At 41.2% G+C, this 12,206-nt stretch overlaps 2 protein-coding genes and 1 non-coding gene across 3 annotated transcripts; all 3 read right to left on the bottom strand.

Annotated features, from left to right (window-relative positions):
* Nucleotides 1–324: 324 nt before the first annotated feature.
* On the bottom strand, nt 325–3,112 carry rbx1 (ring-box 1, E3 ubiquitin protein ligase). Its single transcript, XM_085453629.1, has 5 exons — nt 3,000–3,112; nt 2,094–2,172; nt 1,888–1,958; nt 664–749; nt 325–486 (listed from the first exon to the last, which is right to left on the bottom strand). The coding sequence occupies exons 1-5, from the start codon at nt 3,072–3,074 to the stop codon at nt 474–476; spliced, it is 324 nt and encodes a 107-aa protein (XP_085309755.1). The 5' UTR covers nt 3,075–3,112; the 3' UTR covers nt 325–473.
* Nucleotides 3,113–3,286: 174 nt separating this feature from the next.
* On the bottom strand, nt 3,287–3,358 carry trnaq-cug (transfer RNA glutamine (anticodon CUG)). Its single transcript has one exon. It is a non-coding gene; the product is annotated as a tRNA-Gln (tRNA).
* Nucleotides 3,359–4,457: 1,099 nt separating this feature from the next.
* On the bottom strand, nt 4,458–10,814 carry chadla (chondroadherin-like a). The gene is made up of 11 exons (XM_085453628.1): nt 10,727–10,814; nt 8,874–9,032; nt 8,117–8,311; nt 7,884–8,039; nt 7,639–7,784; nt 7,173–7,411; nt 6,703–6,965; nt 5,721–6,057; nt 5,274–5,626; nt 4,887–5,053; nt 4,458–4,804 (listed from the first exon to the last, which is right to left on the bottom strand). The coding sequence occupies exons 2-11, from the start codon at nt 9,030–9,032 to the stop codon at nt 4,513–4,515; spliced, it is 2,307 nt and encodes a 768-aa protein (XP_085309754.1). The 5' UTR covers nt 10,727–10,814; the 3' UTR covers nt 4,458–4,512.
* Between the last annotated feature and the right edge of the window lie 1,392 nt (nt 10,815–12,206).

Here is a 12,206-nt window from a genome sequence, read left to right on the forward strand (position 1 = left end):
CCTCAATCTGTTTACAAACACATCAGCTGGTTCCAAATGTGGGTCTTTAAAGGTACTTTGATAAATCCGGCCTGGTGGGAGAGTGGGCCACCAGCTACTTAATCCATCCACAACATCTGTCTTTCAGCCAGAGGATTACCACTCTAACACGCAGCCGGCTGGGCTCTTATCAAAGCAGATCTGACTGAGCACTGTCCTGTCACAGCAGACGGCTGATTTGTCCTTTGGATCTCCTTCATTAACTCAGTCTTTTGCCCACAACCCCTGAAAATGTGCTGCTTGTCCCTTCCTCTTTAAAATTCCGACAACACAAGTCACACAAGCTGTATTTTTCACAAGATTCCTGTTTATTTCTGTACTTACAATATACCAGAACAAAATACATGAGAAACAGCTTTTATAAGCGGGTCAGAACAAGGATAAAGTGAGGGTGCTGCTTGCAGAAGCCAACAAAGGGGTGAAGGATAAACGAGCTAGTGTCCATATCTGTGAAAACATGACAGAGAGGATGTTCTGTCAGTACAGCTCTTCAGTTTTAAAGAATAAACAATTTTCTCTGCGGGTCAACAAATGATCAAATGCACTGTTAACCAAGGAACCCCTTAAACCCTTGTGATTGGACCACACAGTAAAACTGTATACAATGTAATGCATGGTACTCACTTCTGAAACTCCCACTCCCTGTTGTCCAGAGGACACACCTGTCTGGTCTTCAGCCAGCGAGAAATACAGTGGAAGTGGAAAGCATGCTGGAAAAGAGAAACAGTAGAAGGATGGTAAAACTACCTAAAAGAATTTTATTTAACAAAAATAACTTCTCTAGTGGAAAATCTATATTTTACTTCAGGTTTACAATATTTAAGTATCATGTATTTTATTTATTATTAGTCCTTTATTTATCCAGGCAAAAATCTCATTTCCAAGAGAGACCTGGCAATACTGCTAATACTAATTCTTTGTACTTCCACACGACAACAATCAAACTTTGAGGCACAACTGGAAAACAAAGAAATAGATCATGTGCGCTTAAAATAACAAAATGACCAGAGGATCAAGTTATCCCAGATTATTTAAAACCATTTTTAAGGATTTGGGAAACTTTAAAACCTTCCATTTAAATAGTGTTCATTGCATGTATAGTTCCTGCATATAAACCTGGCATGAGCAAGCTCTTATAAGCACAACAGCCTTGTGCAGGAAATTCCTATTAAAGTTCATTATGATCAATGTTGGGAAAATCGCTTCAGAAGTTATACTAATATTAATTTGTGTTTAACATGATTCCTCTCACCTTTATGGATCAGCATGCTGATCATTTTTGATAATGATATATCATCTGGAAGATCACCTCTGCCCGATACATAGAACTTCCTATATCTGCCCTTCCTGGCAGCAGAGATGATTGTTACAGGAGGTGCCTGTCATCGTCTTTTTAAGATCACTCCTTAGAAGTCCTAATCTGACTTTGTGAATCTGCATGTTTTCAGTATGAATGCCAAATTTGAACAGGGAGCATCAACAACTGTCAGTGCTACAGACACCAGGGTCAGACTGTGAAGACTCAGTTCTACTGTGATATCCTGAGTTGTCCCAGGGAGATCATTCAGTAGAAACAACCTGAACTGTGGAGTGCAGGGCACACACACTTCCTATGACTTCCTCCTTTGTTCCCAAAAAATAATTTCAGACACCCATTTTCATCTTCTTTGCTGTGTGTGATTGGCTTTTGTTGCCAATCACACACAGCAAAGACAGAGAGAAAACAGAGAAAATCAAGTGGTCAGATCAGGATTTTTCTTCCACAGTGCAATTCAAACAAAGAGCAATGGTCTTAAAGGGGAGCTGAGACCATTTTGATCACACTGTACATGTTATATAGAAGCTTACATTGCAAACACCCCAGGCTACAGTGCACTCTTCAGAGGTTGCAGAAGCTTGGTTGGCCTGGCACTCTATGCCTAATGGGTGAGGAGGGAAAAGAGAAATGTGTCAACATAAAAAGCACCATATCACCTACAATGATAAGCAAACCTCATTTACTGTCAAAATGTTCACCAAAGAGATCAAAGACCAAAATGTAAAACTGAACTCACAGAGATCCATGATGTGGTTCCTACAGATAGCACAGTTGTCCACCACAATGTCCCAGGCCCAGAGCGCCACAGCATTCCACTGAGGGGGGAAAAATAAAATCACACAAATATATGATCCAAGATTCATAATCTGGAGATTATTTAATTTAAAAAATGTCTATATCCCCTTATTTGAACCACACGAGGGCCAGCAGTGCACAAACTGCTGTGACTTGAGGGGCACTTTTTGAGCTTAATAACAAACATGACATAAACATATGTTTTATTTAAAAATATATATTTTAACTTTGGTTCATTATGAGTGTCAAATGTCTTTTGATTTGAAAAAGAAGAAGCAAAAGCATCTCTTGAGTGTCTGTAAGAGGGCCTTATCCACTTCCCCATCCCAGAAACACGCCTGAGATGTTACTGTAAACTCTATAGAAGTCCTCAAATCATTAGAGATTTAAGGCATGGGGCACTAAATATATCATTTGAGTCTAGCTTATTGAGAAAAGAATAGCATAAGAACGAGACACACAGTCGCCATCGAAAGCATGTCAAACGTGTAAACATTATTTTTAAATACAAAACAAAAATTACGTGTGATGTGTAGCTAGGCTAATTCCGCCGGGGTACCGTTTGAACAGCTGATGTGTTTCTGCCCATTACACCTTTGTTATTAATTCAGAGATATCTGTAAGGGCGTTGATTCTCGGCCCCTTAATGGGAAGTGCAAATTCGTGGGTATTCGTTACTAACAGCTACAAGCCTAGTGTCCTATGCCACAGTGACATAGCGCTAAAGTTAGCATGCTAGAGTTAGCTTAGTAAAGGCAGTGAGCGGCACTGAGCTATGATAGCGTCCATTGTTCACATTAGACAGCTTCTTAGTAACTCCCCGGTGAGAGACTTTTTACAGCCATACCTTCTTTACTTCAAATCGTTTCTTGCTTGCGCTATTAGTACCGCTCGGTGTATCCACGTCCATTGCTGCTGCCATCTTGAACGGAAGAGTATGACGTATGAGCCAAATCAGGCGGAAGAAGAGCGGCAGTTTCCGCCGTCGAATTTGAGAAATTTTAAAGCGTATTATATCGATATTTGACGGCGTAATGAAGACAGATCATAGTTATTTTCTTATATTTATTTCAAAAGCTAACAATGTTAACTTTCATGAACACAAAGCGAAAAGCTTCTCCATCCAAAACATTTAGGTTCCACCGAGATTTGAACTCGGATCGCTGGATTCAGAGTCCAGAGTGCTAACCATTACACCATGGAACCCCCACGACTAACCCTCAACTACACCTCACTATAAAGGTAGGTATCACAGACACAATGTTCTGTCATTTCCCATTAGATATAGTAAATTGTTAGAGCACAAATGTTGCTAACACTGCCAAGTAGTTTGAATTACTATTGATCTCCCATCGATGCTACGGTGATAAGATCAATACTTTGCTTCTATCCTATAAGTTCAGTTTGTAGCCCACTGAATTTTGGAATTAAAAAACTATAGCTCAGACATGCTGTATGAAAATATCTGAAAGATTTTGTATTTACCGTCACGTCTAGAATATTTAAAACCTATAGCACATTTAGATAACAGATGTTGACCAAAAGTGCTTAAAAGACAGGTCTAAAAAAAAAGAATAGTTTTAAAATAATTAAGAAGGTGAAAGATTTGTTTTGTTGTCGTGTTAACTAATTATTGTGGGAAATTTAAAAAAAAAAATCAAAGTGATTTTAGTGGTCATTAAAATGTGTTCAGAATTTGCATATTGATGACTATTTCATAAATCATGAAACACTGCTCTCCCTTACATAAGCTGCCCTTATAGGCTAAAAATATTTGTATTGGTATAGGGAATACTGGCTTGATATCAGATCAATACCAACATTTGCAGTACTGCACATAACTAGCTGTGTTTGTCCGTTTTTGTTAGCTTTCAGTATGGATACACCCATAGATAAGATTTTTTTTGGCTATGTGGTTCTTCTATAAACTACACTCAATTCCAATGTGGGATATTGCTGTGCCGTCTCACATAGGGACAATGTGGGATAACATGGCCTCGCTGATTTCACCTATAGACACTTGACGCTTGGCCTCTGTAAATTAGTATGTGCACCACTAAATATACATTTCTGTAATATGCATAGCAGTTGGGCTCCTCTAAAAATGCGTTGTTATTCTCTCTCAACAAACCTTTTTAGTGTTGCATTAAAGTATCCCTGCAAGAATGGTGAGAGATTGGCTGAGTGACTGTCAGGTTTCCTCTGACTTTTTGACTTTGATTTTTCGCTTGGATACAAAAGACTTGCATGGCTCAACATTTTAATTTAGAACCAAACAAATGTAGCTTTCAAGAAACCCAGCTCCTTAACACTCAGGTTTATTGCAAAAAAAGAGGAAAAGGAAAATGAGTTACATGTTCTCATTTCAGTATCTTCTTTTTCTTTGTTACTTTTGGTGGCCCAGGTTTTCTTTGAGGCTGCTTCCTGGGCAGTTTGGCGACTTTAGCTGTGGTCTGTGCTTTGACTTTTCGGGATTTCAAGGAGTCTGCTTTGGATTTCTTCACTTTTGGATATGCAGCACTCTTCTTTTCTGGTGGAGAAATGTTCTCTGGGCAGGACTTGAAGACGTGGATGCCCCGGACCTTCTGACCTCTGAGCTCAGGAGGGTGACCACAAGTTGCGGTCAGCTCCAAACTAACATTCTCCATCCACCTGAGCCACAGATACAAAGAGACAGAGTCAGTAAAGCTGTCAGTTCATTCTAACTGTAGTCCCAGGTAAATCTTACACCGACCTGCGCAGAGGAAGCAGAGAGCAGTCACAACGCAGTGGGTTGTCCTGCAGGTCCACAGTCTCCAGGCCGGTGAGTGGGCTCAGATCAGGAAACTCCTCCAGCTGGTTTCCTCTCACAGTCAAAGTCCGCAGCTCTGAGGCCAGCCCCAGCAGTGCATCCTTGGAGATCTGCACAGTGGTGCAATACAAAGAGTTGAAAAGAAAATTCTTTATCTTGAACAAGCCCTCAGTGCAGTGAATAATCAGCACATATTTTCACATAAACAGTACAGTCACGTTTGGACTAGATATTGGAAACCTGGCTGGTGTTCAAATACTGACAATGCTGAGAAAACATAAACACGTTGCAAACGAACTTGTGATATTAGCTTAAAAGGGTCTCTCGTACCTTTTCCATTCCCATATGATCCATGTAAAGTCTCTTCAGACTTTTGGATAAGGGCTGGAAAGCATTTGGTCCCACCCAACGAACTGAGTTCCCAGAGAGGTTGAGCTCCTGCAGATTAGGGGTCTCAAGCAGAGCGTGGGTGGGCACCTCAGTCAGCTGATTTGAATCCAGGTGAAGGGTACATAGAGAGTCAGAGTCAAGAGCGCCCTTGGCAATGTAAGTTAAGTTGTTATTGCCCAGATATAACTCAGTAAGTTTAGAGCCCAGTGAGGACAGCAACCCACTGGTCTCAAGTTTAGAGATGGCATTTTGCTCCAGATGTAACACAACCAGACTTGGTAAGAGTGACAGAGCTAGAAGAAAGACACAGAACAGCCATGTTTTAGTTCCAGTGTTTCTTGTAGATAGTATCTACTGAGGCAGACTTAATGTAATTTTTCCACTGACCTGATCCAGGGAACTGCGCCAGCTTGTTCCTCTCCAGGTGGATGTAGGTGAGCTTGGGCACTCCAGCAAAGGCCTTGGGGTCCAAGGACATGAGGTCATTATCAGAAAGATACAAATACAGAAGGTTTTTCATCCCTTGGAGGGCACCACCTTCAATTTCATGGATTTTGCAGGACTGCAAGTGAAGAGAAACAAGTTGGCTGCTGCCTGGGAAGCTGTTGGCTGGAAGGTAGTGGAAGTGATTATCGTGGAGGTCCAGCAACTGCGTCTGGGCGGGGAAGCCTCGTGGGATTCTAGTATGGCCCCGACCCTCACATGTGGCATGCTGGGTCTCAGTCTAGAGAAAATCAGTTTTGAATGTGAAACCTGCAAAACGTCTCAGTGGAAATAACAAACAGTCATCGAGGCAGTACTCTGAGGGTTTACTTAATAGAATACCGACATATCACAGTGCTCTGAGACACTGATAAACATATGAGTAAAACAGCTGCCTTGTAGCATGCAGCATTAGCCTTCATTTAAAGGCCTTTGAAGCATTATTTGTGGTGTGCCAAAAATCTACCACTATGTTACCCATCTACCTACAGTGGAGTTTTAGAGCTTTCAACTCAATTTTATTCATATAGCATGGCCACTTGATCCAACCCCTAAATATATGCTTTATCAAAACCCTTTTAGCATAGCTCTCTAGCTTAAAACTAGAGAGGGTGTCTGCCTCCTGAATCCAAACTGGAAGCTGGTCCCACAGATTAGGGCCCTGAAAGCTGAAGGCTGTGCCTCCCATTCTACTTTTAAATATCCTAGGAATCACAAGTAAGCCACAGTCTGAGAGCCAAGTGCTCTACTGTGATTAGCGAAGTAAGTAAGTACAAGTGAGCCAAGTGAGAGTGTGGTAAAACAGCAAATCTATGAGAAACTGGAGTTTTTATTTTTTCTTCCTGCTTTCATTGTGTCCCAGAAGTGTTTTCTGTCTCCAACTTACATCACATTCACAGTTAGCTGGACACTTGACCTTCTGCTTTGGCTTGGCAGTGGCTGTGACCATGGGTGGGACTCTTTCCGTACTCTCCTCCTCCTCCACCGGTGACTCCCCCCTCCTGCAGCGCAGATCCAGAGGAGACACCGCCTGCAGAGGCTCATCTGAGAGGTGAGGAGGTCCAGAGCAGGCCCCCAGCAGCTTCACACCACTAACTCTCGCCCACTGCCTCAGTGGAGACATGTAGCAGTTACAGTAGATGGGGTTCCCTTTAGAAAAAGTAAGAAATGCCTGTTGGTCAGCATGTAAAAATGACACATGGTATGCTATCACCCCCCTACATCTTTCTTTCTTGGCCTCACTATGAGACATGAGAAGTCAGATCACTTACATCTGCTGGTTTGGAAAAAATGAAAGCCTGTTATGTTAAAGTAAAAATCTGTGTCCAATAAAAAATATCAGAACACAGGCTTTACCTGTCAGGTTGAGGCTGGTGAGGTCTCTAGGGCCTGAGAAGGGCTCCACGTACCGAAGATGGTTGTGGCTGAGGTCAAGGTGTGAGAGGAGGGGGGCTTGAGAGAAGGCCTTGTCTGAGAGGTCCTGAAGGGACATGTGGCTGAGGTACAGGTGTGTAAGCTTTGCCATGGAAACGGAATCTTCCCCGAGGTAGACCATGGGGTTGTGGTTCATGTGCAGCCGTGTGACCTCACGGAGTCTTAACAGGTGGAGGACATGGCAATTTAAAATTGTCACTTAAAAGCTCACAAATTTTACTACATATATATATATATATATATATATATATATATATATATATATATATATATATATATATATTATTGACTTCTTTCTGAGTGCTGCTGCAGCTGAGGATTCAATGCTAAACACACATTAAAACACACATATCAATACGTCCCATAACAGTCGTCCAGGTTGTCCCACCTCGTCATTGTCTGTGTGGGGAAGAACTGCAGCTCATTGTGATCCAAGTCGAGGCGGCTGAGGGTGAAGAGCCCAGCAAACGCCTCAGGTGCCAGGTTGTTCAGAGAGTTGTGGCTAAGACGAAGAAACTTAATGTTCTGCAGCCCCTTGAGGAGGAAGAGGAGGAGAAGGAGGACCGTTGTGGAATCGCATTACCAAACACATCCAAAAAGATTATTAACGTATTTACCCATAATTTGGAGTACCTGGAAGACCATGTTAGGGATGTAAACCAGCTGGTTGTGGGTTATGGCCAGTGTGTTGAGGAAGCCGAGCTGTGTGAAGGCTCCAGGCTGGATCTCCTCGATGCGATTGTTGTCAAGTCGCAGCTCTTTCAGGGAGGAGAGACCGTCAAAGGACTCCTGCAGCAGTGAAAAGAAGAGAACATCATTCTCATAATAAAGACTCGAGAGGAAAAACTGCGGGCCTCTGATCTTACTTGGTAAAGGATTTCAATTTTGTTGTGAGCCAGGTTTAGAGAGACCACTCGGCCAAGAGTCCGAAAGGCGCCCTCTTTAATCTCGATGATGTTGCAGCGCTGCAGGTTGAGATGGGTGAGGTAGGGTGTGTGCATGAATGTCCCCCTGGACAGCACCTGCAAGTTGTTATTTCTCAGGTCGAGTTTCACAGTAATCTAGAGGAAACAATGAGTATTGGACACACAATTACATGCCAGGACGGAAACCAGAGTGAGGCTGGTTTATTCAGATAATAAGTCTGGTTAGCTAATCACTCTTTGGTTCTAAAATCACTCTCTCTTGATTTCAGCACTAATTACTCACAGAATGTGGTCCGTGCTTCATAATTATACGCTTTCATTCTTTCTTTACTGAGGACAATGAGTGATCATTCACAACACAGGCTGGAAAATAATTACATGCAGTATTTTACAGAAGCTTCTTTAGCAGCAGCAAACTCCCTTTAGATGTTTCTGATGTTTCACTGAGGAGAAATCTTTGTCCTATAAACCTGTTTCAGTTCATCGATATTTCTGGGATGTCTTAATTGAAAACCCTTTTCAGGTCGTGCCAGAGCATCTCAGTCAGGTTAAGAGGAGAGCATTTGAAATTGTTATTGAAACACATGCACGCGCCATCCTTCAGAGTAAAGAGGAGAGGATCCATCCAGCTTGTTATCAACCCTCAGTTTAAAAAGCCTACATGTCTAAGATACAGCAAAACCCCTGAATTCCTCACCTCCTCCACAGTCGGGGGGACATCTGTTAGGTTCTTGCCCACACAGGCTGTTGTGAGTGTGATGCTGTCACAGCTGCAGGCTCTGGGACACTTTTTGGCTTCCACGGGTAAAGACAGTGTTAAAACAAGGAGGACGACTTCAGCAGAGAAGATCTGCATCTGTGCCAGTAACACATGTTAGAAATAGAATTACAGGAGTGGCTAAAGGCCCCGGGTTGGGAGACAGACACTAGACACACTAGTTCAAGTTATAAAGCTCTTCTGCACCTTACAGAAGCAAAACAACAGATTTGGGGGTCTTGAAACATGGATTCCTCCTCATTTAGTTGGATAAAGGACTCTGCTTTTCCTTTCATGTCTATAAAATATTTTTGAAGGATTGTCATGTTACCTAAGGTATCTTTAAGGAGGCAGAAGAGCTCTCCACGGTTGAAACCAGCATAGCCTTTTACTTTGTTTGATTTCCCCTGATCTCCCACAACTGGTTCCTGGTTCCCAAAACTCAACGGTTTGGCTTTAGCAACACATGGCACACATCATTTATCTGCCATTTTTAAAATATAGATGTAGCAGGTGATGATCAAAACTGATCGATACTCAATATCTTACACTATATAGCTTAACACTGAATGCTACCATATGAGAAATCTAAACTCCAAAGAAAATCCGAGTTCAAAACCCAGACTCACTGAAAACAAGCAGCTTGGCTTACCTTTAACCATATGGCTGTGCTATCAGTGTTTCCTTGGTAACAAGAATTAGAGATGGATTTAATCTGCCAGTTCGGGCTTTAAGTTGTTCACTGAGGGCTTTACTTCACTCTGAGTGTGCTCAGTACTTACAGCCTGTGGTCCAACAGGCTAACAAACAAGACTTTGGTAAATTCTTTTGTGGTGACCCCTGATCTTTGTGTCCTCTCTCTGCAAATTAACACACTGGCTTCACATTTTCTGAGGCACAAGAAGCGAGCAGCTTCTATTTGCTGACACATGAGATGAAATAACTCACTGCTGGTTTGGAAAAATCAAGGCTTTTAAATCTGAATGCCGGAGTTTCATCCATAAGCTTCCATTATAACCTTAAAAAAGCCTGCTTCATCAGGCAATAATAATTGTGTGATGCCTCAAAGTATTCTGTTATTTCTGCTAATTCCGGCTATATCTTTTGGTATTTATTACTATTATACTTTTTAAAATATTACACTTTTTTCCTTTTGTCCCATTGAAATGAATGGAAAACTTCCACAGTTCTGCTAAAACTTGCTTGTTTTTGAAACTTAACTACTTCCTCATACTTTCACGTAGAAACTCCATTCAAACTTTAAAATGTTCTCAAATTATTGGGCTTTTTATGTGTGATTCAGCTTTTTCATATGTGTTACTGTTTTAATTTAATGCCTCTTTAAGTTTTCAGTTGCAGCTTTGTGATTTTCCAGAAAATACATGCGTTGTTATGGTTGCTATGCAATTAACTCAGAGTGACAACTTGTCCTTTCTGAACTTTCTCTTCATGTCTGAACAACTTCTTGCTACTCACTCAATTTTCACTCAACCTCCACAAATTATACATCAAAACGTGGGGATTTTTGCTGGCTTTCAGAAAATGTCACTATCATTGTTGTGGAAGTTACAGATTTTTATCAGATCGCCTCAGAGCAACACAAAGTCTGAAAACTCTCCATAGAAAGTCAATGGAGAGTTTGTTCAAAATCAGCGCTGGAACTCTTTAATGAGAGCCCTTTTCAAATCGTCATATCTCCTTAACAAAGCAAAGTTAACAAATGAGGCTTGTGCCAATTCATCTTCAGACACTGCTGACACTCACGGTCGAAGCAGTTTTTACAGTCATCTTACCGTTGAGCCATAAATTACATTTGTTTGAGGGGTGGAAATCTGTCCTTTCTGTCCGCAGTGAAGGTTCAAAGTCTGCCGATTCACCCAGTACAAGTGACAGGACAAGTGCTTCTATCCCACCGAGTTTTACAGTAGTTACACAACGTTTTGTAACTCCAAAAAACGGCGCAGTACCTCTGATTGGTGGACTGAAATTGAGCAGAACCAGGTTGTTCTGCCTCTTTTCAGCAGAAATTTCAGCGTTTTCACCTCTTATCAGCACAAATCTCAGCCTCTTCTGCTGTTTTTATCAGAATTGTCAGCTTTTTTCAGTTACGTGAGAACCAGTTTGGCTCAATGAGTAGCTGAAAAATTGCAGCCTCTTCTGCTCTTTCAGAAGAATTTCAGCTTTTTTACCTCTTTTCAGCACAATTCAGCTTCTTCGGCCCCCTGCATATTTTTTCTCTCATCATATCTATTGTTGGGACAAGAACTGCTTTGGCTCAGCGAGATGAGCAGCTGCTGTGAGATCTGTTGGTGCAGGTTTGAATCCTACTTGTTGCTGTTAGCACACCTCTGCTTGCATGCACTCTGCTTTAGTGACACTGTTCAGTGTACCCTTTCAAATAAAGCAGTTTTCAGCAAAGAGTTCAGCTTCTACACAGTGTTTTCATCAGATAGTTCTCCTGCTGTTTTCAGATTCCACTGCAAGGCATTCACACAGCATTTTCGCAGGAAATGCAACTTTTTCTAGTTATTACTACCATTTCAACTTTTTTTTCTCCGTTTTGCATTACTGTAAAATCTGTATCTGCATTACATCTTTGGAGTTTAAAGTTTTGCTTTTTATTTTTAAATAAAACTCATTCCAATAAAAGCTCGGATGCTATCTGAAATATAAAAAAACCTAAGTGTAATGATTTGAAATGCTTATAAATCCCATTTTTATTCTGACTGCAACATTCGAAGAAGGAAAAAATTATTTGGGAAAGAGCCACGTTCACCACAACAGCCTTCTTCTTTTAACTGCAGCCAGGCCATTTCAGCACTGAACCTCTTCGCTAGGTTTAGCATCGTCTTGCTGAGATATGCAAGGCCTTTTTCTGAAAAAGACATTATCTGGATGGGAGCACATATTGCTCTAAAAGCTGACCTTATACCATTCAACATTAATGGTGCCTTTCAAATGTGCAGATTATTCTGAAATTGCTCCGTAAATTGTGGACAAGGTCTTTTGCCAGATTGGTTAATATATATCCAATCACGTTACTGACCCGTTGCCAGTTAACCTGAATTTTCCTTCAGCTGTTTCAGTAGTTTCCCTTATCAGTTTAAATATTTAACATTTTCCATGTTTTATTGTGAATAAAATATGGGTTTATGAGACTTGCAAATCACTGCATTCCAGTTTTATTTCCTTTAAACAGCATTTTGTCTTTTTTGGAATCGGGGTTGTAGAAACTACACAGTCAGCTTGCAGACACTTAAAAAAAACAACAAC

The sequence above is a fragment of the Copadichromis virginalis genome, linkage group LG4 (assembly GCF_057382275.1).
Source record: "Copadichromis virginalis isolate Kocher_CV1m ecotype Utaka linkage group LG4, C_Virginalis_male_GT1.1, whole genome shotgun sequence".
In the NCBI taxonomy this organism is placed as follows: domain Eukaryota; kingdom Metazoa; phylum Chordata; class Actinopteri; order Cichliformes; family Cichlidae; genus Copadichromis; species Copadichromis virginalis.

Bases quoted from the DNA above. Each gene is read 5' to 3' on its own strand.
- rbx1 (XM_085453629.1), bottom strand. From the start codon at position 3,074: ATGGCAGCAGCAATGGACGTGGATACACCGAGCGGTACTAATAGCGCA. The intron at 1,959-2,093 runs GTGAGTTCAGTT...CTCACCCATTAG, and splicing joins GAACCACATCATGGATCTCT to GCATAGAGTGCCAGGCCAAC. The intron at 750-1,887 runs GTAAGCTTCTAT...TCTCTTTTCCAG, and splicing joins TAGCCTGGGGTGTTTGCAAT to CATGCTTTCCACTTCCACTG.
- chadla (XM_085453628.1), bottom strand. From the start codon at position 9,032: ATGCAGATCTTCTCTGCTGAAGTCGTCCTCCTTGTTTTAACACTGTCT. The intron at 8,312-8,873 runs GTGAGGAATTCA...TGTTTCCTCTAG, and splicing joins TCCCCCCGACTGTGGAGGAG to ATTACTGTGAAACTCGACCT. The intron at 7,785-7,883 runs GTACTCCAAATT...TTCCTCCTCAAG, and splicing joins TCCCTAACATGGTCTTCCAG to GGGCTGCAGAACATTAAGTT.